Source organism: Heliangelus exortis, chromosome 1 (assembly GCF_036169615.1).
Source record: "Heliangelus exortis chromosome 1, bHelExo1.hap1, whole genome shotgun sequence".
Lineage (NCBI taxonomy): Eukaryota > Metazoa > Chordata > Aves > Apodiformes > Trochilidae > Heliangelus > Heliangelus exortis.
This window is the reverse complement of record NC_092422.1, coordinates 163,116,356-163,141,485: the sequence shown is the minus strand read 5'-3', so window position 1 is coordinate 163,141,485 and position 25,130 is coordinate 163,116,356. Positions and strand designations below refer to the sequence as shown.

Below are 25,130 nucleotides of genomic sequence, written 5' to 3'. Positions count from 1 at the left end.
AGTTGGTAATATTATATCAAGCAGCCTAGTGAATGGGGTACTTTTCAGAGGAAGTGGGGGTCAGATCCCTGCTTTGGCTCAGGAATATTGTAAGATTTGACCCTTGGCCACCCACTGCTTCTGTCACTATTGCCATCACCTGGTACTGCCTGTGAAGGCTGTGGCTGTCTCCTTTTTTGTAGCTTTGGTACTTCAGCCCAAGAGAGGGCTCATGACTGAAGATCCTTAACAGTGTTAAGTATCTGGCTGCTTGGAAGGACCGTGGCATTTCATGCTGTTTGCTTTTTGGGTGGCCAACTTCCCAAGTCTCCCCAAGTGCTGTGAGAAGTGAGGACATCATGGAATGTGCCAGCAGTGGGGGTGGAACTGGGAGGTTCCTTCCTCCTCCTTGTAACCTAAATGCAAAAGCCACCTTTAAAGCCTTTGCTTAGGCACTATCTAAAATGAATGCTTGCATGTGTCTTCATTTCAGCAGGATTCCTGGCCCATATGTATTTATTCATCCCTCACAGAAGCTTTGCTAGCAGGGACTTGAAGGTTAAAGCTGGTTGCTAATGTCTGATAAAGAGGAAAGCTGAGGCCTCTGCGGGGATGCAAAAAGCAAAGCTTTGCAAGCAAAACCAGCAAACAGATCAATACCAACACGCTGATGATCATGTTTGCCAAGTGCAGAGGAAGCAGCTGAGGGGGTTATGGTGATGGGCACTTGTACAGAAGAAGAGGAGAAGGTTTTAGCAAAATGGATGGACGGGGGGGGGGGGCACCTCTTGGCTTTGCCATTGTTATGACCAATGCCTGGCAACAGAGGTCACCGCAAAGTGAAGCCCAGAGGCCCAGGCCAGCAGGACAGGAGCTTGCATGTATGTGTTATGGTAAGCAGGGGGAAAGGGGCCCCACAGCAATTCAAGTGTGGAGCCAGCATGGACAACCACAGCCTCACAAGACTAAGCTGCAAAAAAGACCATAGCAGGATTCTGTGCCAGATTTTGCCTCTACAAACCCTTATGCACTCATATTTAAACATCCATCTCACTAAGACCTCTGTTTGGCCACAAATGTTATTTGTGCTCCGTGGTGGCAGTGTCTGCTTTCAACTTGGTTTAGCATGGCTGAAGCACACATAGGCAGCTACTGAGAAAATAACAGGTTAGTGCACAACATGAAAACTGTGCTTTAGCAACAAGGCAAAACTGATCAACTGTGGACCAAAATGCCATGGTGAATGTGCAGTGCAGGCAGAGAGGTCAGACCAACAATGCTGATTTGATAAATCCCTATTTATATGGTAATTGTCAAGCTAACTGTATGGAGGCAGGTAGAAATACTACCACAGTTTTTCTTCTAACATTTTTTTACTGTGTATGACCTAGAAATAGATATGACAGCAGGTTTTTCAAAGGATCAGTTCACAGTAAAAACTTGCCCGTGGCACTTACCTCCTTGCTGAAACACCCACAACCAGCTAATTTTTTGCTGTCTGCAGCCACTTTAATACAGGCTGATAAACTGGAGTGCCTGTGTTTTGTCACCAGAAGTTTCCATGGGTTGTTCAGTCTGCCACCTGAATTTTCCCAGGCTTCTTTCTATGTGACTAAGAGTAAGCACTTTAATTCCCTTTAAGGCTTGAGTAAAATCTCTTCAGCTAGGTTTTAACTACGGAGGTGGGTTCTTACACATAAATATTCCTGAGTGTTTGCAAATGTACCATTTTAGTGTCACTGAGTCCCCAACTCAAGGACATGGAGCAGATGCAGTGAGTCCAGAGGAGGGTCATGAAGATGATCAAAGAGCTGGAGCACCTCTCCTATAATGACAGGCTGAGAGTGTTGGGGTTGTTCAGCCTCGAGAAGACTCCAGGGAAACTTTATAGGAGCCTTCTAGTACCTGAATAGGCCTATAGAAAAGCTGGGGAGGGACTTTATATAGGGGTGTGTAGTGATAGGACAAGGGTGGATGGTTTCAAACTGGAAGAGGGTAGATTCAGACTGGATATTAGGAAGGAATTCTTCACTATGAGGGTGGGGAGAAGCCAGCACTCAGGAACCAGAGAGGGCTTGTCTTCCTCATTAGGAAGACAAGTGTTAGGATCATAAAAAGGGGGAAAAGGCAGGTTGGGCATCCCTGGGTGCACAGCTCCCCAGCCATCCAGACCTGCTGTATGGCATTTTGTCTTGCCTCTCCTCCTCACCAAGAAGTAACTCATAGTGGCAACTCAGAGGAACAATAGAGTGGAAGCAGGCTGAAAAATGACATAGAAATATGGCTCCCTCCCTGTGTAGCAGCATCCTATCTGTGGACTGGTCACAGGCAGCAGAATTCATCAGATTTCAGCACCTTTTATATGCTCATGTGCCAGTTGTGTTTCTGCCTGCTGATTTCACTCCCCAGCCGTATCTCTGCAGCTGGGATTGATGCAGGGGCCTGCACTGATATCCTCAGGGTAAAGGGAGATATGAGAGGGTGCTTTGCTATGAAACCCTTGCTCAGACAGCACACAAATTTATTAACATGCAAGTTATGTTACTGTTGTTCATTTTTTTCAGAGTTAATTTCGTCACATTTTACCACTTAATTTTGAACTTCACTGAATTTCATTTTTTTTTTTCTCCAGGCACTGGAAAACAAAGACAAATTCCCTGAGGAGGAGGTAATTTAGAGATGGTTTGAAACTTCTGTACTACAAATGTGTTGTCATGCTGTACCTTTACCTCAGGTGTATTTTTTTACTAGCTCAGTAATCTGAGTAAATACAAGAGAAAGAGCCTGGTTCTTGCATTGTGTCTCCATCTAAAATTACCTTTATGTTTTCTTGTAAAAACCTACCACTTCAATGTGCTGCTTAAGGATGGAAAATAAGAACCCTCTGTATGCAAGGAGAAAGCACAGTAATCAAAAGCAATAAAAGAGAAAAGTATTCCATTTTTTTTTGTTTTTTTTCAAAGAGGTTACTGCTACCAGCTTTAGAGCTGTTCCCCAAGATTTTCAAATTTAAAAAAATTCAAAACCGTAATGAAAAAAATTAATCTTGGAGTTCCTGGTAACATCAAATTTGGGAGTATTTGTTGTTCTAGATTGGACAAAATCATCTGAAATGCAGATTTTTCATTTATAGCTTCAATTTCCTTATGTTGCTGCTGTAATTTCAAAGTATTTGAAAATGTCAGATTGAAATGTTCCAGCCTGTTTCCACAGTGATCTTAACTCAATGCTTTATTTTGTCTTTGCATTTCAGAGAAAATTTATCCAGAATTGGCATCTTCAGACATTGTGGTTATGACCAAGGGATACTTCCAGACAAGAAAAGACAATGTCAGAAAGCTTCTGCCCAGCATTTTCCTCCTGCTTTGAGCAATACAGCAAAGGCAGCAAGAGCTGACACCATCAAACCTTGCAGGCAGGTGCTGTGTTTGTCCTGGCTTCTTATCACTCATGGTTTTCCAGGCTCCCAGCTGGTTTATGGCCTGGTGAGGAGAGCACAGAAAGTCAAGGCTGTCAGTGTCATTAAAAACAACATGAAAGTCATGGTATCAGTGAGCCACCTACCTTAAATGCTACCTAAATGTTGATTTAGAGCTTGCTTTCTTATCAGGGACCAGGAGACACCTGGGTTTTTCTCCTGTAAGGAAGGAGCCAGGTTTGGGGAGAAGGGAGAAATTCAGTGTGTAGGTGAAAGAGACCTGGGGGTCCTGGTAAACAAGAAGATGACCATGAGCCAGCAATGTGCCCTTGTGGCCAAGAAGGCCAATGGCATCCTGGGGTGCATTAGAAGGGGTGTTGATAGTAGGTCAAGAGAGGTTCTCCTCCCCCTCTATTCTGCATTGGTGAGGCCGCACCTGGAGTATTGTGTCCAGTTCTGGGCCCCTCAGTTCAAGAAGGACAGGGAGGTGCTTGAAAGAGTCCAGCGCAGAGCTACTAAGATGATTAAGGGAGTGGAGCATCTCCCTTATGAGGAAAGGCTGAGGGAGCTGGGTCTCTTTAGTTTGGAGAAAAGGAGACTGAGGGGTGACCTCATCAATGTTTTCAAATATGTAAGGGGTGAGTGTCAGGGAGATGGAGTTAGGCTTTTCTCAGTGGTGACCAGTGATAGGACAAGGGATAATGGGTGTAAATTGGAGCATAGGAGGTTCAAGTTGAATATCAGAAAAAATTTTTTTACTGTAAGGGTGACGGAGCCCTGGAACAGGCTGCCCAGGGGGGTTGTGGAGTCTCCTTCACTGGAGACATTCAAAACCCGCCTGGACACGTTCCTAGGCGATGTACTCTAGGGGGCCCTGCTCTGGCAGGGGGGGTTGGACTAGATGATCTTTCGAGGTCCCTTCCAACCCCTAGGATTCTATGATTCTATGATTCTATGATTCAGTGCAGCTCAACTATTGCCATAACAGCAGGCAACTTGGTTCTTTGAGTTTTGGGGGGTATTTTTACCTTTCGAAGAAAAACTGATCTTAATACTTGAATATGAAATGAAGAAAAAGAGAAACTGTGAAGAGTTATTTCTTTTTCTTCGTTTGTTTTCTTGTGGGTTTTTTTTGTTTTGTTTTGTTTGGTGTTTTTTGTTGTTGTTGTTTGTTTGTTTGTTTGTTTTTTTCCTGCTTATATTGGTCAAAAAAGCAAAGAGGTGGATTAAGGTTCCAGACTGTGTTGAACAACTGCATTTGTGAGGCAATAGGCGAAATTCTGCTGAAATCACTTCCCAGGAAAAAAAATAAAAGAAAACCTCCTGTCAGGTTTATTTTAGTGGCTGGTCACTCTAGCACAGACAGTATAAAGCCTAAGTGAGCACATCAGGCAAAGCTGAGCTTGAATACCTGGAGCAGCTCTCAGCAGCCAGTGGAGTGAAGCGGGAGAGCTGCCAAGGCAGCGTGGTGCCTGGCAGCTGCCCAGAGGGAGGGGAAGGTTGGCACCCACAGCCCTGCTGCCAGGGCAGAAGTATTGCTAATGTGTCATTAAGAGATGACAATAAATGCTGCTGTTGTGAACAGATTGCTGGAAAGTGTTCTGGGAGAAGAGCCTCCTGATTGCAAAAGCTGCTTTGAAACTGGAGTCGTTTCACCAGAACCAATGAAGCTGACATTTCATGGGAACTGCACATGTCAGGAAGGCAGAGTCCAGCAGGTCTGCCTCCCAGAGCTGATGGAAACCAGGATTCCTCCCATGTACCCAGGACAAAACCAGGCAGGTTGCAAGGGTCTGAACTGCCAGAGCTCTGCTAGTGGGAGAAAAAGGAAAACCTGCATGTCCTTGGACCTGCCCATGCTCCTCTGCACACCAGAGGATGTAGGAACATACGCTCTGGCCCACCATGGAGCTGGACAAGGGCAGTGCTGAGCTGAGCACTGATGCTCTCTCTCCCTGAGTGTCCTGGATCTGCATGCCCCAGCCAGGTGAGAAACTCTGAGTGCCTCTTGCAGCCTGGATTTCAAGTCAGGATCATCCAGCATGAGGAAGTTTTGGAAAGACAGCTTGGTTTTGAGAGAAATGGTGATGCCAGGCCTTGCTGAACCTGCCATGCTTCCTCCTCTGTTCAGGCACATGTTGATGGCATCTCATGTGGGCTCATGGGGGCTATCTAGCTATCTGCTGCTGGGTGATTTTATTTATGAAATAACCTAATGAAAAACAAAACAAAACAAAACAAAGGAAGATATTGCAATTCCAGAGCTCTGGAAAATCTGCCCTAAGAAAAATCTGCTAAAATCTGGCAGGACGTAAAAAATATTGAATCAGTAGAAAACACCCAGACTGTGAGGAAAATGTGTCTTCTGATTACTAGCAGCTCTGTAAACAACAACAGACTCTTTGCTTATGTATTATATCCCTGGTGAAGTACATCTGTTGTTAACATTAGGGTCTCTTTTTTTACTTTGGGCCAGGTCACCCAGTTTCATGTTTCTTATTCTTCTTGCAGATATACTTATCTGAAGGTTTTGGAATTTCCAAATGTTCTTTTTTTTTTTTTTTTTTTTTTTTTTTTAATTCTTTTATTCTTTTAGATACTCTTGTGCATTATGACCTTCCTCCAAGAACCCTTGTTTTATAGCAGTATTTCCCCATCAGGTGAGGTGCTTAAGCAATAAGTAAATTAATACTTCACTCATTCTGCCTTCTGGACTTGGCAGCTTGTGCTTTCAACATCATCATCCAGTGTCTGCTGCTATTAAAAACACCTCACACTGAACCCTCTGGTGCTTCACTAATACTTTCCTTCTAATCTGGAAAGGCTAATCTTGTTTCTCGTGCTGGGTCAAAGGCAGCTTCTGTTCTCAAATGTCAAGAAGCCAGCTTAGCACACCTTCAGCTTTGAGCTGTTGGACTGGAAATGAATCACTGTGCTCCTGAATTATTAGGTATAGAAAACCTGGCAAATCCTTGTCTTCTTTTTAATCAGAAGTATCCCCAGGATTTAAAGTAATTCACCCTATGCATGTCTTTCCCTTTTACCCTGAGCTCAGTATTTATTATGTGTACTAATTATTTTAATATGTATGTTATTATTTTATTATATTTTTATGAAATGCCTTCTCCCCTTTGATATTTTCTAATTCAACATCAATTTTTTATTGTTCCTGAGCAGGATGCTGCATAGATCTTGACATCTTCAATCACTCTTCTGTTTTCATGTTAAGGACACAAGAAGGGAGTTTGTAGTGTGTGATCTCCCAGACAAAAAACCTGTGTGTTTTTGAACACAGCAATTCTCAATATTTAGAGAAGAAATCTATGATCCCCTGAACCACATAAGCACAGTCTGACTGTAACAGGGCAACACAAGGACACCTTGGCCAAAGTGGGCTTCATATTACAGTAGACACAAACACCTTCCTGTGACTTTTGGTCATCAGGAATTAATATTACAGAGCAGTGATCTCAAAATTGCCATTGGATTTGGGTACTGGGTGCTTGGAGTATTTTTCAAAATTCAAGCCAAACTGTGGTCCATATGGTTCTTATACTCCAGCACTATCTCAGATCTTCTGTCAGAGGGCTGGGCCTTGTTGTGGTCAGCACAAGGTAAAAGGGGAACAAAAAGCAGGTGTCTGTCCACAGCTACTTCTGGGACAAATCTGGTGCCAGACACTGGGAGACACCTCTGACATGTGTTTAATAAAAAACTGTTTCTTTTTCATTGAGACCAGCACTCTGAAAACACGTTCATTCCAAGCCATTTCTCACTGAATATAAATTATAGATGACATTTGATAAGTAATATGCATTAGTGATGCAGTGGAAATAACTTGGAGCTTTGGTCACCTTAGAAATGGCATGAGCAACACCTACTAATACTTCCTTGTCCAGATATTTCAAAATAACTTGATTTCATTTCACAGCTCTCCTGTGCTATTTTTTTTTCATCAAAAACACAGCCCATATGCTGGTGTGTATATCAGAAACTTTGACAGCTGGATATGGACAGATGACAGAGATGCTTTCATGAGGGCACATGGAGGGGGTTCTCCAGTGTAAAGGACTGACCCATTCCCTCAGCTGTGGGAAGAGAGCAAAGCTGAGGGAAACTGGAGAAACCTGAATATGGGTTTTGAATGTGAAGTGCCTCCTCTCCTGACCTTTTCCTGCTGAGCTTGGAGTCCAGAGCAGGAGCCTCCAGCTGGACCACGAATGCCAGCCCCAGCCCCACACCCTTCCCAGTGCTGTGTTTCTTTTCAACCCTGTAGATGAGGGAGGAACAAGTAAAGCAGCACAGGACCTGGGTGGATATCTTCTGTTGTACTGTGACTTTTCATACAGTTCCTTGCTAATGGCTCTTCCTTTCATCTCAACAGGTTTTTTTTCTGTGTCTCAACTGCAGATTTATTGGTCTCTGTTGGCTGAATGTGCAGGTCATCTGCCTCAGAAATAATGCCAGAACTGCAGCCAAGGTTGCACCTCCTCAGGCATCCCCTGCATGGCCCTGCAGTGAGACTGTCAGGGCTGGGAAGAGCAACTGCTATATCTGGTTTTATCAAGTTCTCCTGCACTTGTTCTATGATTTTCCTCCCATACTTCTATGTTTTCAACCACACACAGACCCCATTTTTTGGACTATGATGCTGTCTTTCCTTTCGTTTCCATGATGGGGACCCTACTCAATGGCAATTCTTGTAAGCAAGGTCCTTGCCTGGAGACAACAAAGGGGTTGCAGATGGGGGGAAGAACATGAGACTTGTCCTAGGCAGCTGGTGCCCATGTAAGATCCACCTTAAATAACTATTTCCTACACTGACTTTCAAAGTAGCAGATCTGTTATCTTCATCTCCACAGCTTAAATGCACGCTGGGAGAGGCGAGCCCTTTGTGCCTGTCAGTAAGGTGAACTCTGGGATTGCCCTTCTAAACTCAAGGAAAAAAAATGTGGCTTTGCAGCCTGTGTCCTACAAATTCACTTGTCCCTTCACTGCACTTTGGAGGAAGTTTGAGTGCTGCCTCCTTCACAGTTGTTTCCCATACAATTGCCTCAGGTCTGTATCTGAGCCATCGCATAGCACAGGTCCACCCAGAGTGCTTTCTTAACAGATCATGGCTGTGCTTGAAATGCCTTCTCCTCCAGATAGAGAGTGGAAACCAAAACCAGCAAATAGCACACTGAGGAAAGCAGCAGTCTGACTTATTTCAGGGCAAAGATGTCAGAGGGTTTGCATAGCCCAGCAGGATGCACAGAAATTCAGTATCCTAAGCCACAGTCAAAACAAAGTCACACAGTAGGATGGAAAGCACCAATTCAGCCACTCCAGAGAAATACCTACTGTGGGTTTCATTTAGGAAGTAGGGTGAGCAAGCTTATGCTAGACTTTTCCTTTGAAGAAAGAGATAATTTCAGGCTCTCCAATGCCCACATGGCACCTCTCATACAGGCATCCCAAACAATAATCCTAATAGCTGAACACCATGTAGTACTTGTGTAGTTTTGGGTTTGACTGGCATTGCTTGAATCTTGGTCCACCACTGAGTGCTTCAGCAGGGGATAGCTCTGCCCTCCTGGTGAGCACCACAAGGGTTTCTTCCACCACACAGACCAGTCATCACCACCAGGATCCAGAAGACACCTCAGGAGAGTCACCCAGCAGCTCCAATGCTCTTGTGTGTCTGGGCTCACCCTGCTGAAATGGCACTAATTGTCCCACCAGCATTATGCAAGGTGGTGTTAAGGGCTAAGTAGAGGGCAAGGCGTTGATTACATTGCAAGGGTGATTACAGGAGCCTTCTCAGATACCCACCTACCCACAGGAATATTCTCCTGCTGCTGCTGTGTATACCTGCAGCTCATTAGCAATGCTGCCATAAGCTATTCAGTGTGTGTGGGAGCCTCCCAGGGCTGCCGTCAGCAAGAAAAAGCCAAGCAGTGCCCTGGCCCTGCCCTCTCTAGTGGGGATTCCTCCTTGGCTCCCCCAGGCAGATTGTCCTCACTGAAATACTCTGGAAGGTCTCCAACCCTTTGTCAAAAGCTAAGTCACAGCAAATAGTTAAGTCACAGCAAAGGCACAGATGCTTCATTCAGGGATGTGGGATTGCATCACACCATGGGGCTTCCCCCACTCTCTGCTCCCTTTGCTCCTCTCAGGGAAGGTAGGAAGCTGCCAAGCTGCCTGAGGAAGTTCTTGCTTTCCTTAGTTGTTTCTTTTGGATCAGAATTTCTCAACGCTTTCTCCCCTTCCAGCCCAGCCATAACAGGGAAGGCCCTAAGTGCAAATAGGTTTATTTTGCAAGTATTTCTTATTCAGAAGCATTTGACTGAAGCAACATTAAAAAATGCATCCCCAGCTCTAGAACTTCTTTGCTCTCAGTTGACAACAACATATTTTTAAAAGAAACATTCCAGGATTGGTGGGTTTTGTTTGTTTGTTTGTTTTGTTTTGTTTTCCTTTTGATGGTGTGATCGCCTTTTTTCAGAGTTACTTCAGTAGGAAAATATTTCCCTTGGACAGGATCCAAGCCACCAGAAGTCAGGCAGAACCTCTTTGTTGACTTTCAGCGTACTATGGACTGGACTGCTATAAACCCGCAGAGCAAATACATCTGTAAAGACCAAGTTGGGTTTAATGAGGCAAATACAGCAGGACTGGTGTTGGTGAGCAATGTCAATGTTAGTTACCTCAGCAGCATGGAAGGAGAGCTCTCTGGACTGTGGATATTTTTGCAGTTAATTGATGGCTGGATATTTATAGCCTGGTAAGAATCTTTTTAAGGCTACAGGCACCAGCCATGGGTTTTCCCATGGGGAAGGGGGATGGAGTGGAAGCAGTGTTGATAGTGGGTGTGCAGGTGTGAGGCTGCTTTTCCTCTCCCCTTGGGTTTGGTCTCCCACTCACCAGCTTCATTCTCCCCAAATATTTGGTGTTCCCACACAAATCCACAGCAAGGCACTGCTGTGATTGCACACCTCATTATGTTGTGCATCTCAGCCCCTTCAGCCTTCCTCCCTGTGACCTCACAGTGGGAGCACCATGGGGATGGGGACAGGATTCAGTCCTGGACACATGCCCTGGGCTGTGCTGGGACAAGGGGAGGGTTCAACAGGGGTTACTGCCCCACAGGTCACTTGGCTGAGCTGTTACTGCTTTTCCTCTCCCAAGCAAAATGAGGCTTTCTACTGTGGAAGCAAATTTTACCAGGTGCTGGGAGTCAGCCCCACAGCAGAGCTGGCAGCAGTGGCCAGAGGGATGCCACCAGCACCCACCTCTCCTGCCATGGCTGCCCTGCCTCTTGGCTTCCCTTGCACTGGGAGCTCAGCATCCCCTACAGCTGCTGATGCAGGTCCTGATGCCTGGATTTAGGAAAGCAACATTATGGCTCCTGTTTTTGAAAGGCTTCGTGACTCTTACAGACACAAGTTTGAGGCTTGTGTGCCCCTTTGGTGATACTAATGAGAAAAGCAGCTCCAGCTGTGCACACCCAAACTGTTCATGCTAAGGAAAGTGAAAGGCTCCTAAGACACATCCAGCATTCAACAAATATTTTGGTGGTTGCATTTTTCCTAACACTCTGTCTCACTTGAGAGAGTAGAAAAGCTACAGAGTTATTCTGCAGGAGGAGCTGTTGTTAGCTCTGATGAATGCTGGTGATTAGGACTGGCTTTGATCTACTGCTGGAAACCAATCATGGTTATGATCTGTCCTTAAACAAGAACTTATTTAATGTTTACATAAAAATGCCACATAAAAAGAAATTTAACCTAGCCTCTGGAATCCAACCCAGCGTATCTTCCTTGGAGTATACATTTACCTCCCGAGAATTCATACAGTAATTAGATGAATGTGCTTAATTAATCACATTTCCTGTGCTGAAGAGGTTTGATGGAAAACATTTGCTTCCATCACTTTATTAAAGCATTATTGAGTGTTGTGCTTGTCATCTGTTCATCACCAGTCTTCTCACCAATTAATCCTGACAAAATGAAGTTTACCAACAGCAAAGTAAGCCAGTGCTCACACAGTCACTTTGCTGCAGCTTTGTGTACATGCCTTCATGCCTCTAGGTAATTACTGGATAATTGAGAGCAGAGTCTGCTTAATCTAAAATGAGATGTGCTAAATATAAACCATTTTCAGTGCCTGATTGATGCCGTTTTAATAGGCTCAGTATCATCTATTGCCATGGACATGTAATGCATGATTACCTTTATTTATTGCATGGGTTTATTATCAATTTTAAAGCCAAAATATGATTTGCCAGCGTGTTTATTATTCTTATGAAGCAATTATTGCTTATTTAATATTTTTCCCACATATCATGCCCGAATTGAAACATAAGTATTTAAAATCGGAGGCCTTAAGATAGGCTCTTAAACCTTTTCAGAGCCACTTAATATTTGACCTCAACCACAATATTACTGAGACTCCATCTCCTGGGACCCAGAATATGATGTGGGGGCAGGGATTTCTGCTGGAGGACTGCCAGCAGTTTCTGAGGCTCACGAAGGAACACAGCAGCAACCTTCCCACCGCACAGATCAGTGAGGGGAGAGGAAGAGCTGGACACAGTAGCAGACCCAGGGGAGAGACCCATGAGCAAGGCCTAGTACTGTATCCCCCTTGCTGGGCTAGAGCAAGGGACACCCAGCCCAGCTCAGTCCCATCCCTCCCATCCCATTTCATTCCATGCCAGAAACAAGCACAGACCTTGCTGAAAGAAAGGGCAGTGGTGGGAATGGTGGGGGAGGGGGAGAGAGGACCCCCTGGAAATGCCATCACCACTGCTGGTGACTTGAGTTTCCTCCTAGAATGGGAGACTTGACCCCTATCTGCTTCTTTCTCTTCTTTTAGGCCACCAAAAAAAGGCTGGGATGCTCCAGCTCCTGTGAAACGGTGGCTGAGAAGGATGGAGGCTTCCCTCTGCCAGTGCTGGGGGATATACGGATCTTTGGGACTATGCTAAGCTGAGACTAGTTAGGAGTTGCTGACACTAAACTGCAAAGAGAATAAATCAGATCTTATTGGCTGCCTCTTGACCAGGTCCTCACTGCTGTGGTATTGAGGCCATCTTTCTAAGAGCTCTTTCCTTCTGATCACCTAAAATATTAGGTATGCAGGCAAAAAGTAATGAATTCATGCAGTTTCCCTATTCTACCAACTGTCCAGTCCCAAGAAGCCTCTTACTGTAGAAACAAGATAGCTGCCATAAACACGTCAGCTTCCATAATCACTAGGAATGAAAATGCTCATTCCCATACAAAAATAAAATGCTTACTTGGTGGGCAATAAGATTTTGCTCTTGTCTCTGCTTACTGAAAGAATTTTGTGTTATAACTCAGGCATTTTTTATTGCTGACACATTCATGAAGTTACTTACAGAATTGCACATAGCAAGATATCTTTCATCTCTAAGTCTCCGTTCACAGCAATTACACAGAGCCACTGCAGAGATCATTTTGAGCCATGGGAACATTTCTATCTTTTTTCATGTCAAAAACTGAACCTAGATTTGGCAGGAAAATATCTGGCAACAGTTTGACATTTTTGATAGAGTGCTTCTGTGTGCTGTTTCTCCTAAGAGCCTGGGTTGCTGTTGGGAGGCAGCTTGGACTGAAAGTTTGCAGTCAACATTAGCAATGATTTTTTTATACATGCTTTACCTTGTCCCTTTCTCTGTCACTCACAGGCTTATTCCTGAGCTTTAAAAAACTTTTCAGAAAGGGGAGATATTGTCCAAAGGGTGGCTGAGTCTGCAACAAGAGAGCAAGAGCTGAAAGAGGGAAGACTGCACAGCCTTGGTGTTGCCAATCCCCTTCCCTTCTGCTACATTGATAGTGGTAGGGCTGAAATCCTGCTCAGTCTGTTTAGTTAACCATGTAGCTGGGCATGCTCTAAAGCCTGCAGAAGACAATTTAAAATGGAAAAAACAAACAAACAAACAAAAAAAACCCAACAAAAAACACCCCACACCAACATTTAATCCTTGGTGATTTTCAGGTAAGCCTACTTGAAGCTTTGGGTTTAGAGGGCTGTGTGTCAGTGCAGCTACTGCTAAACCAAATGAGAACACACCTAGTCTATTCTCCTAATCTAGTGAAATCCTGGAAGCATCCTAAAACACCCTGGACAGACACCTTGAATAGACAAATCACCCAAGAAGTAAGCACTTGCCATTGAAGGGAATGGGACCATGAAAATGTCGGAGGTACAAACTCAACTCATAGTCTTGCATCCAGAAAGCCATATGGCTGAAACCCATACTTCTGTGTAATGCAGTTAACAGGGGATCCCTGTATAAGATGTTATCAGCACTTTCAGATCAGATAACTGTTGTTTGAAAAATAGGAAGAATAAATAAATAATAAAAAAGAAAACTTACAAGTTGATTCTTTGTCCCTAAAATTTCCTGGCTGCTTCATTAAGTGCTCGTGTTAGCCTGGGACAGGCTGCCGTGGGGTACAGAAATGAAACAGAGAAGGGGCTGGCTCAGTTTCTGGCAAAATGAAGAACCTGGGTGACTCCAGTTGAAGATTCTCACTTGAGTCAGTAACAGACTTTACCTCTACATTTACCTCCACGCTCCCTCAAGGACAAGAGCAGCGAACCCAGTGGCAAATAGCAAGAGAGAAGGGCAAATTTGCAGGAAGTAAGAAACATGGAAAACACCACAGGAAATGTTTGGATGGGAAAAGCCTGTGATTATCTTGGATTCTATGAGTAAATAAGGTAGAGAGGAACTCCCATGCTCCTTAAGGCCCTCATGGGAAAAAGCACTGAAGCTGAACTATGCAGGTATCTACAGGCTCACTATACCCAAGAAGCAGTTGTCCCTGCATGCTACCAAGTTGCTACCTACTCTCAAATTCCTGGCGTGAGTCCTCTGTCAGATATCAGCATCCCTGTACACACACGTGCTTCCTTCATATCTGAGGAAATTATTTTGCAGAAGTCCTGAATGGTGCCAGGAGCCAGGGCTGCTGCCTGCCACGGGTGGCTGCCTGCATCAATCCTGCCTGCAACTCTCCTTCCTTCATCTCTCCTGCCTGCATCTCCCCTGCCTGCAACTCTCCTGCCTTCATCTCTCCTGCCTTCATCTCCCCTGCCTGCATTTCCCCTGCCTTCATCTCTCCTGCCTTCATCTCTCCTGCCTTCATCCCTCCTGCCTGCAACTCTCCTGCCTTCATCTCTCCTGCCTTCATCTCTCCTGCCTGCAACTCTCCTGCCTTCATCTCTCCTGCCTTCATTTCTCCTGCCCACATTTCTCCTGCCTGCATCTCTCCTGCTGGTGCAGAGAAGCAGAAGCAGCTCTGTCCCTGCAAGCCATTCAGACCTCAGTGTCTCCATGTGGACCATCCAGCAGGGGTGCCAATTAGTGCCAACAGGAGCTCATTGAGCACTGAGGTAGTGTTGCTGTTGTGCAGTTGCTGGGAAATGAAACAGAATGTTCCTGCAGGGTTTTGGTTTTGGGTTTTTTTTATTCTTTTCCTTTTTTCTTTCTTTTTTTTTTTTTTTTTTTCTCCCCATATTTTTTTTCTTGTACACTAACTACAATGAAATCTTTCTTGGCACAACATTTCATGTGAGAGCTCTTTCCCTATGTGACAGCATCCCTGTGTGAACTACTTGATGTTTCATTACACAAATAGTCTTCATTTGCAGAAATAATGCCTTGCTGGGAAAAAATATCAAATGCTTGAATTATAGGTATTCTGCAGGGGGAATCTGTCCTCAGACAGTGAGATCAGGGGTCGAGCCCTGCCCACAGCTGTCAGGCTGGAGCAGTTATGCCAAGAGAAGGATTTCTTTTTAAAAAGCCTATTTTAAGAAATAGGCTTCTGGATCTAAAGGTGAAAATAATCATTGCTCAAGATGTGCCGGAGCAGTAGAAAGCCAAGGACACTGGTTGTGCTGGAGCCAGCTGTGGGAAGACCTTGAACAGCAGCTGCTGAAGTAAGCTGTGAATTCATCTGCAAACACCTCCCCAAGTTCATGACCTGACTTTTCTGCCTGCACTTAAAATCTCTTAAGAACTACCTTGGGCTGAGCGAATTGACAAAGAAATGGGGCAGGGACCTTATGGCACGACACACTCTTCTTTCCTCATGTCAGAAAAAATCTCATTTCTAGGGCACTGCAGGGTTTTTGTGCTTGACCCAAGCTAAGCAGGACAAACTAACAGCAAGAGAGTTTGGAAGAGTGCTGACAAATCTCACCCCACTTCCTACCTTCCATTTCTTTCCTAGTTGGGTGCTGAAAGGAGAGGAATTTTTTTTTTTTTTTTTTTTTTTGCCTGGTATGGGATTCATTTAATCAAAGTCAGGGATTCACTTAACCAAAGAGCCTCTGTGGCCAGAGCAGACACACAGACACTTCTGAGACTCCTGCTAATTTAAAGCAAGTCTAATACAGGTCAGATGAATTGTCCCCTTAAAGTGCCCACATGTCTCCATCAGTTTTGAAGGGGGCCTGGACCTATTGGCTCAGACACTGCCAAGTCTAAGCTTTGGTCAGAGGAATCTGCATTGAAGTCCTTAGCCTGTAAGTCTTATCAAAATATCTGCACTGGCTGCTGATGCAATATACATATTTATGTTTGCACTGTGACCTTCCTTGGGATTTTGTGATTCTCAGGTAGCAGTGACATTATGTATCAAGGTCATAGCTTGCTTTCCTGCATAAAATATTAGTCAAGGAAGCAAAACGAAGTTAAACCTTAGCCCTCTGATGTTAAGCCTCAGCAAGACCATAATCCTTCTTTTCCAATAGTAATACAACATATTTTCATTAATTCTTAATACAAAGAGATCTGGCCCATCAGCCCAAAGAGCTCAGTCCTGCTCATATGCAATGGGGCCATGGAATGTAAATACTCAGGATGCCTGCCTGAAGTCTGCTCTGCTCACCAGCTCTTTGACAAGCAAAATAATAATTAGCCCAGTCCCATCCCAGTCTCAGCTGAGATTACAAGTGGTTTCCATGGGTTGGGTACTGGGTAAGAAGCCCACTCACAGCTCCTTGCTCCCCCAGCCAGCACTGCCCAGGCCTTGCCCAAGCACCCTTGGATTCATGGGGAGAGCTGGAGCAAACCCTGGGTGGGAAGCTCTGTAAATGATAATAAGAAGGTCTCTAGAGAAGGCTCATCAGCCAGTGGGATGGATTTTAACAATCTGGAAGTGGATTAGCCCTGCAGTGGGCCCCAGGGTGGGAGCTGATGGAAGCTGGAGCTATTTATACCTGCATCTCCTTTGCACCAAGGAAACACCACGTACCAGAGCTGAGAGACAGGAGCCTTCCCCCTGCTCCAAAAACCCAAAGAGCTTTAAATTGAGGGGAAAAAAAGAAAGGGAGAAGGAGAAAGAGGAGAGGAACAGCTTGTGATTTCACAGTGCAGCACCCATTTGTTGGTGCATAAGCAAAGCAAAGTCACACAACACACAGAAGCGACCCAGAAAATTTTCCCTGGGGGTTTAACCAACGTGGTTAAGGGAAGCAGATGAGCCCACACCCCACGGGTGACTCAGCTTGGGGGGCAGCCCCACCAGATCAGTGCTGCCAGGTCCAGCACAAGCCCTGTCCTGCTCCCTGCAGCCCCAGGGCAAGGGCAAAATAGCCACTACAGAAGGTCGAGGGGTAGGAGTTAAAAAGTTTTTATAGTTACTTGTGTCCTGAGGGTTTTCTGCACCCAGGACTCTTGCTTTTTCAGTGGGACAAGAAGAGGTATTTTTTTTCCAATAAATAAGGATATGAATAGAGTCTTCTCACTGGGCTGGAGGGGCTGCATCCACTTTGCACCCTTAAGGCTTTTGCCTTCTGGGCACCCCAACCAATAAACCTCTGCATTTTTGGATAAATGAAATGCATTTTTTCCACCACAAGAACAATCATAAAGCAAACCATGACACTTCTTTGTTTGTTTGTTTTTGCTATTATTATTTTTGCTCAACTTGAGATGAAAATACAGTTGTTTTTTTTCTTTTGTTCCTTCCACTCACCAAAAGGCTGCATGCCATCTGTGAAGCTCTTCAGCATCTCCAGTCCCAAGGTGGTGGAGGTGAGCCTCAGGCTCTGACTGTGCATCCTGACAGGCAGCTGTGTGACAGTCATGTCATAGTGGCTGCTGCAGGTCTCATCCCACATCAGACCCTGTGCTCTGTGTGTGTGTGCTGGAGCTGTGTCATGGCTTAACACTGGGCTGGCAATGAAACAAATGACAGATGCTCTCTATTAGCCCCCTTGCCCTATAAGGAGAGGAGAGAGAATAAGGGAGAGACACTGGTTGGAAACCAAACAACACAGCTTTCTCATCAATAATGATGAGAAAGAAGAAAAATAATGAAATATGTGCAAATATATACAACAGTGGTATCATGTTCCCCTCTCCCCTCAATAACACTCACATCATCACTGAGGCTGCAGGGCAGCCCTGGAAAAGTCCCAGGCTGGGCTCCTGGAGTCAGCAGCAGACAGGTGCAGGAACACAGAGATTCAGGGAGGCACAGATTGGGATCTCAGGCAGAAAAATGGATGGAATCCTCCCAGGATGCTGGCCATGGATGAAGAGAGCTTGACCTTCATGATCCCTCAGCTTTATACTGCATATGACACATATGGGATGGAATACTTCATTTGTTAAGTTTTGGTCTCCTGCCTGCCCTGCTCCTTCCAACAGGAGGGTTGCAAGTGTGACCCCTTTACTCCCTTTCTTTTTCTGGATCTTAAGATGTTCCTCAGAGCTGAGCAGTGACCTTGGCTCTGCATACCATTCTCAAGCCATAACTATAAACATTGAGCATTATCAGTCCTAGAGGCAGACACGGACTGAGAAACATGCCATTAATTTCAACACGTGCAGTTACCTAGAAGAGACTTAGCTGAAAGCAAAATTACAAGAAAGAAAACTGGTTCTATCCTGGCTCAAACCAGGGCAGGGTGTGTGTAGGGGGTTCTGCTCTCTGATAGCAGAGCCTCAGGGCTTTCAGCCAGCATTCAGCCTGGCCAGGCCCCAGAGGCACAGCCTCTCTTGGCAGCATTGTCTGGTTAATTATGATTTTAGGCTCAGTTCCCTAAAGAAACCAGGCTTCTGTGAGGACTCTGGTGGCGTGGGGTTTCACCACTGTGCTTCAGTCCCATCCCACAATAATTTTTAACCTTCCATCGTTTTAAATTGAATTTGAGGGTGGGCAGAGCTCTCAGAGCTCTTAACTTTGTCTGAGTTGCAGGAAAGGTGACAGAACAGAGAAGACACTGCTTTGAAGTCTGCAGCACTGCATAAGTACCTGGAGCACAGCCCAGAGCTGGCAGTCCCCAGAAAATGGTGTCCCTATAGCCCCCCCCTTCCCCTTCATGGGACCACTTGTTCAGTAACACCACCCAGCATCCACAGGGGATGGCAGCAAGGAAAAGGATGAGAAGCAGCCCTCCAAGAACTATGGAGAATATTAGGGAGGAAATCTGAGTACTTGCTGTCCTTGCTTGTTCCTTGCTTGTTCCTTGCAGTTCCTTTCAGTCCTTCCCAGAAGGAGAGGGAGATACAATATGCTCTGGATCACAACCTGTTGCTATTCCTGTCTTTCTGCCATACAAAACTCCTGTGTTTCCATATACGCAGGCACGAACATCTCCAGGACTGAATTTTCCAACCATTCATCATCTGCAAAAACCAGAGCAGCCAAAGCTTCTGGATGTTGCAGCCTCTCCAAAGAAGTCCAGGAGGAGGGGAGCAATCCCACTGGGACCTTGTAGCCGTGCCAAAAACTACTGATGGGAGCAAGCAGAGAGCCTCTGGTCCCATACATTTAGCACCCAGGGCTGTGGGGGCTGGCAGGACAAGAAGTTGCCACCTGAACTGCATCTTACTCCTGCCTTGGAGAGCCATGTGTAAGGGAAAAGGTTCCTTGCAGCTCATGAGGAGGAGAGCAAAGAGATCACTGAAAAGAAATGCTGCTAAATTAGATCTCAGTTACATCCTACTGCAAATATGTGATTTTTCTTTGCAACATTTGGGCATCAACATTTTAGCTGAACAAGAATGAAAAGTTAAGATATTCACTAGACCCTATTACCATATTACATGTATAATTTATAAGATTTTAAGATTAGGCTGATTTCTGGTGGGTTTTTTTCTTTTTTTTTTTTTTTTAAACTACCAACACTTTGTGATTTAATTTAATTTGACTGTCCTTTGCATAAAATAATAAAACCTCTTAGTGCAGTTTAATCTTTTCTAAATTCCCTTGTCATGAGCAGAACTAGATGGTACTAGATCTAGAATACTTTAATTTTTTTTTTTGAATCCTTGAAAATACACCCCTCATATCAAGTGGTTCGCTTTTAACAAGGCCACAACAGGCTCCTCACAGATTATATGCAGAAATCCTGTGTCTTTCAAACTACACTTGCAAATTAAGGTGAGAGATCAAGCAAGCAGTAATGTGCAGAGGGAAACAGCTGATAATGGGGTGGGAATCAAGGAGGAAAACTTGCAAAATCACCTCATTTATCATTCTTGTTATTCTGTCAAACTTAATTTTCTGTGTGTAGGTACTCACACCTTTAAAAAGAGCCTCAGCATCATGTTAAAGGGAATGCTACAAAGACTGCATACTGAGATGCATGCAATATTTCCACTCTGAAAATCAGTCATGAACCTTGCTTAAAAGACATGAGATTTTTAAAAGAAACACATCTTTTTGTACCCTTTTTCTTTGCCTTGGGTGATCTGGAGGATTTTTAGTAACACAGACTTACCCAGTTTGAGCTGGGATTTTGCCCTAACTCAGTGTTCTGCATCTGGGACATTAAGAAAAGAGCCAAGCCACGGATGAAGCTTTATAAGGGCAGAAGAGAGGGACTCCTTTGGGAATCTTTGGATGAATTAGAGTTTTAAACCCTTCTTACTAAGTAGCAGAGGGGGCTCAGCTTGCCCATCCTGCACATCCAGCAAGGCTGCCTTAGGAAATCCTGGGGTCACCCCCTAGAAAGCCACGCGTGGCAGCTGCGCTTCCACCCTGGAGCTGTTTTGCTGCCTGGCTGGAGCCGGGCGCCTGCGTGCAGAGGTGGGCAGCAGCTGTGTGAGCATCATCTCTGTCAGCATCATTTGTGTCAGCATCATCTGTCTCAGCATCATCTCTCTCAGCATCATCTCTGTGGGTAGCAACTGGATGGGCAGCATCACCTCTGCATGGAGTGCACACCCGTGAGGGCTTCACCCTCGTGGTGAGCTTAAGAGGGAACCCCGGTGATCACGCCAGGTCAGGGCACTGAGAGATTGAAAAGGTCTCTCCCACATTGTTCACCCTATGAATTTACAGCTTTGCTGCCAGGAGGTTGTGCTGGCTGAACCCAGTCAGCAGGGAACGTAATAAACTGGAATTTGCCTCCTGTGCTTGTTGTTGCTTCTCTGGAAATGGGGCCAGAGCTCGGTGCTTGTTGTTGCTTCCCTGGAAATGTGGCCAGCAGTCTCCTGTGCCCAGGGCATCAACCCCAGCAATAATGGGTCTTCCTTCATGTGTTTAAGGTAATTTCTGGACAACTACCCTGGGAATTTGCCCTCAAAATCCTCCACTGACAATGAGAATTATTGTTATTACTATTATGGTTATCATTACTACTGTAACTGTTTGTGTTCCTGGTAAGATCCCTCCTTTCTGGACATGTTTGCATTTGAATTTAGGAATAAAGCACACCACTATTTTGGAAGATAAAATTGTTTCTGGAGAGAATGGTATGGAACGAAAAAGGAGATGGTATGGAAACTATGGGAATCTCAGAAGACAGACAGACCAGATAAAGCAGAAACTAGGCAAGAAAAGGGGAGGAGGAGCCATATACAGGGAGGGAAATGCTAGACTGGGAGCTCTCATGATGAGAACACAGAACAAAAAAGCAGCTCCAATGATTTCTTATTAATTCACAGACTAGCAAAATGACATTGCTTGCCATCCCAATTAACTAATTATATTTGCCTTTTTTTAAACAGTGATTTCATGGCTAAATCAATTTTGATTCCAGCATTTTCTGCAACCTTGTTTACTAGGGTGATGGCTGCCTTAGGGAAAGATGTGTCTGAGGCTTGTGCAGGGCGCAGCCCTCTGAGCTGACCACGGGACATGCTAGGTAGGGCAGAAAATCATAGGACCATGGGTGGTTCAGGTTCAGTGAAGGGATTGAGAGTGGTTCACATTGACCTTGGAAGAGAGACAGTGATCTCAACCATCCAACAGAAGGAAAAACCATCCTGGGAGCAGCAAAAAACAAGGAAAAAGTCCAGCATTTAAATGGCTGTCTGGGCGTGTGATGCAAATGGCAGAGGACAAAATAAACTGATTGGATGATATGTAAAATAAACTGATTGGATGATGTATAAAATAAACTGACTGGATGATGTATAAATGAACCAAAACTTCATACACCCTCACGCCTCATCTGTGTTTTTTTAATTACTGTATTCTTGCTCTTCCTTGCTGCATCCCTAAGCCAGGCAGCTTATTTTTAGTATGGGCTTTTACAGAGGGTTCAGAGAAGAAACTGGGAGCTGGATGACTCTGTGGGTATGATGAAGATGATAGAGAAGGGGTCACTGGTGGGGTCTGGCCCTGGGTGTTGAAGCAAAAATGCTGCCAACCTGGGTGCAACCACAGCCTCCAACACAAGGTAGCACAGGCTTTGCAGGTAAACAAAGATGCCCTCAACCCCACAGCCCAGCCCCTGGGCCCCATGTCCAAACCCTGCTCTGGGACCTTTCCTCTCTTCCACCTGGGGGTACTGGGTGACAGTCGACTTAATATGAGTCAGCAGTGTGCAGAGGTGGCCAAGAAGGCCAATGGCAGCCTGGCTTGTATTAGGAACTCAGTGGCCAGCAGGAACAGGGAGGTGATCATCCCTCTGTACTCAGCTCTGGTGAGGCTGCACCTTGAGTCCTGTGTTCAGTACTGGGCACCTCACTATAAGAGGGACATAGAAGTGCTGGAGAGTGTCCAGAGAAGGGCAAAAAAGCTCATGAAGGGCCTGGAGCACACACAGGTCCTGTGAGGAGAGGCTGAGGGAGCTGGGGGTGTTTAGTCTGGAGAAGAGGAGGCTGAGAGGAGACCTTATGGCTCTCTTCACCTGGCTCAAGGGAAGTTGGAGAGAGAAGGGAAAAATCCTCTTCTCCTTAGTAAGCTCTGATAGGACCAGAGGGAATGGATGGAAGCTGTGCCAGAGGAGGTTTAGGCTGGATGTTAGGAAACATTTTTTCACTGAGGGGGTTGTCAAGCATTGGAATGTCCTGCCCAGGGCAGTGGTGGAGTCACCATCCCCGGAGGTATTTAAAAGGCATTTGGACCTGGTCCTTAAGGACATGGTTGACTGTGGTGTTAGTCAAAGGCTGAACTGGATGTTCATGGAGGTCTCTTCCAACATAAACATTCAGTGATGCTGTGATGCTGTGGTGCTGCTGTTCACCCTGGATGCGCCCAGGAGCAATGGTGAAGGCAGAGAGGGGCTTTTTGCAAAACTGCCCTGCAGAGGTAGAAATTATTTTCTGGGTGCAGCAGATGGTTGGGACAACTCTTTCAGCCCATCTTCACCACTCCCAGACTTCTCCATGGCTGTGGAGTGGTTGGTGGCAGTGAGATGGGAAATGCCTCTGTACATAAGTGATGCTTGTTGGGCGGCACAGCTTCATCATGGAGAGCTTCAGTTATTCAGATATTGAGCTGGATGAATATTTTTCACAATCCAAGCAGAAGAAGCCACTTCTGGCTCTAAGGGAGGGCTGCTTTGGTGCACTGTTTGTTGAACAACCAATTGCTGTCCTAAATCTAATCCTAAGAAATAAGCCACATATTAGAAATAAAGATGGAATTAGCAGAGCATATGGAACCTAATGAACAAAATAGTCACAGGATTAGATGTGAAATATTAAGGTCCTGCTGGCCTTTCCCATATCAACAGTCTCACTGATATTTCTTATATTCACATGCAAAGGCCTATTTTTCAAACAGATAATAGCTGTGAGGATAAACTACAGGTAAAGCAGTATAGAAATAATGAAGTCTTTAAAAGATTACTGGTGAGATTTGATTTTGGAGCTTTTTCCTAACCTCCCATAAAGAGTTAAAATTCAAAATATGCCCAGTTATGAGTCAAAAAAATTCCTCTTGATCTCTGGGGAACAGAGATTGAAGTGTACATGGGAAAATACAGACTGTAGTTCTTTACCACACCACCTTCAGAAAGGTGGCAGTGCTGAAGAAGAAAAAAACTCCACATGTCTAGTTTAAATTATATTTAAATTAACACTTAAAGAACACAAAACCCAGAGCTGGACAGCACCAAGCTCTGGCTTTACTGATATTTAGGTATCTGTGAAAACATTAAAAGCTTTGACATATTTGGAGGCAAAACTGAATCTGGAACAGCTCTGTAATTAAAATATATGTATCTCGATGAGGCAACAGGTACATGTAAGTCAGCAATGTTATCAGTGAGGTGTGGGGGAATATACAAACATCAGTTGCTACTGGAAATTCAGGCTGTTATTTATTCCAGCACCAGCTCACTCACATGTACAGGCCTTTAAGAAGTTAAAAGCACATTTGCACATACCCTGCCTGATTCTGTGCATTCCCATGTGTGCTTTGTTCTGCACATCAGTACAGAAATGCCAGGATTAGACCCTTGTCATTGAACAGATGATAAAGACCATTAACTTGATCTGTCACCACTGGATGCCCATTCCCAGCTGATCTGATTGATTTCCAGTGGATTAGCCTGGATACATCAGTGTCAATAACCCAGTAACCTATGGCCAAAATGGTAAAGGGAGAGGAGAGACATTACACCCAACCCTTCATGCTTCTCCGTTGTCCCCCTTAAAATACCAAGCCCTGGCAGGTGCATACTGATCCCATATGGGATGACAGCTGTCAGCCAGACACACAGATCCATTGTCTGCATCTCTGGTGTCCAGATAAGAACCATAATCACTCTTGCTACACTGGGAAAGGAGCAGCCATGGAGTCAGACCTCTGCTCTGAGCTCCCCAGGTTGCTTCAGATGTCATTAAGGGGCCATAATTCTGGCTTAATGCTGGAAGGTGCCAGGATCTCTGAGCAGTGTGAAATCCCTAGAGCTGCCCTCAGAGCACCTGTTATAGGTTATCAGCATAAGGATTTTACCTAATACAGCTGAGTATCCCTATGCTTTGGTAGCCAGGGTGATGAGGAACTGGAGCATCAGGTAAATCCACTATAGAGCTACTTTACCTCCTTATGAGCCTCAAACAGCCTGACCTGACAGCACACTTTTACTCCTCTAGAATGTGAGACCTTTTTATATATATATCAACAGCCTTTTCAGTTGCAGGAGGGGGGTTGTGTCTTTGTCAGCCATTTCTCAGTGCAGGCTGCTGGCACCATCCAGCTCCCAGTGTTGCTGCACCCCTCCAGGCTGCTCTGGAAAGCACTTCTCTGGGCTCACGTGCAAACACACAGCCCCCTGTAAGAGCCACTAATTTCTTACAAGTGGAAAACAATGCTGTACAGAATTGCTGGGTTTGCTTCTCCTGCTTGTGTGCCTTCCCCCAGCACCAGCTCAGCCTGCATCACCCACAGCCCCCTCTGCCACGTGGAAGGCTATGAAGGAACTTATGGTGGCCCCAGGATCCTCACCACCAGACAGAGGGACAGAGGGGTCTGGGTGAGAAGGATGGGTCTGAGGGGCAGTTGGTATGAGTCCAGTGCTT

At 45.1% G+C, this 25,130-nt stretch overlaps 1 protein-coding gene and 1 long non-coding RNA gene across 8 annotated transcripts; one reads left to right on the top strand and one right to left on the bottom strand.

The window, feature by feature from the left end:
• Positions 1 to 3,195: 3,195 nt before the first annotated feature.
• Positions 3,196 to 7,756, bottom strand: LOC139791344 (uncharacterized). The gene is made up of 2 exons (XR_011723890.1): positions 7,566 to 7,756; positions 3,196 to 3,461 (listed from the first exon to the last, which is right to left on the bottom strand). It is a non-coding gene; the product is annotated as an uncharacterized lncRNA (long non-coding RNA).
• LOC139791343 (uncharacterized) lies at positions 4,958 to 12,694 on the top strand. Of its 7 annotated transcripts, XR_011723886.1 has the most exons (6): positions 4,960 to 5,384; positions 5,994 to 6,057; positions 6,575 to 6,787; positions 9,920 to 10,062; positions 10,568 to 10,748; positions 12,257 to 12,694. XR_011723886.1 is itself a non-coding variant. In XM_071733455.1 (5 exons), the coding sequence occupies exons 1-5, from the start codon at positions 5,340 to 5,342 to the stop codon at positions 12,371 to 12,373; spliced, it is 651 nt and encodes a 216-aa protein (XP_071589556.1). In that variant the 5' UTR covers positions 4,958 to 5,339; the 3' UTR covers positions 12,374 to 12,694. The 7 variants fall into 7 exon arrangements, 1 of the variants encoding a protein (XP_071589556.1); XM_071733455.1 differs by lacking the exon at positions 6,575 to 6,787 and having other exon boundaries at positions 4,958 to 5,384; positions 9,920 to 10,163; XR_011723885.1 differs by lacking the exon at positions 10,568 to 10,748 and having other exon boundaries at positions 4,959 to 5,384; positions 9,920 to 10,163.
• Positions 12,695 to 25,130: the final 12,436 nt, after the last annotated feature.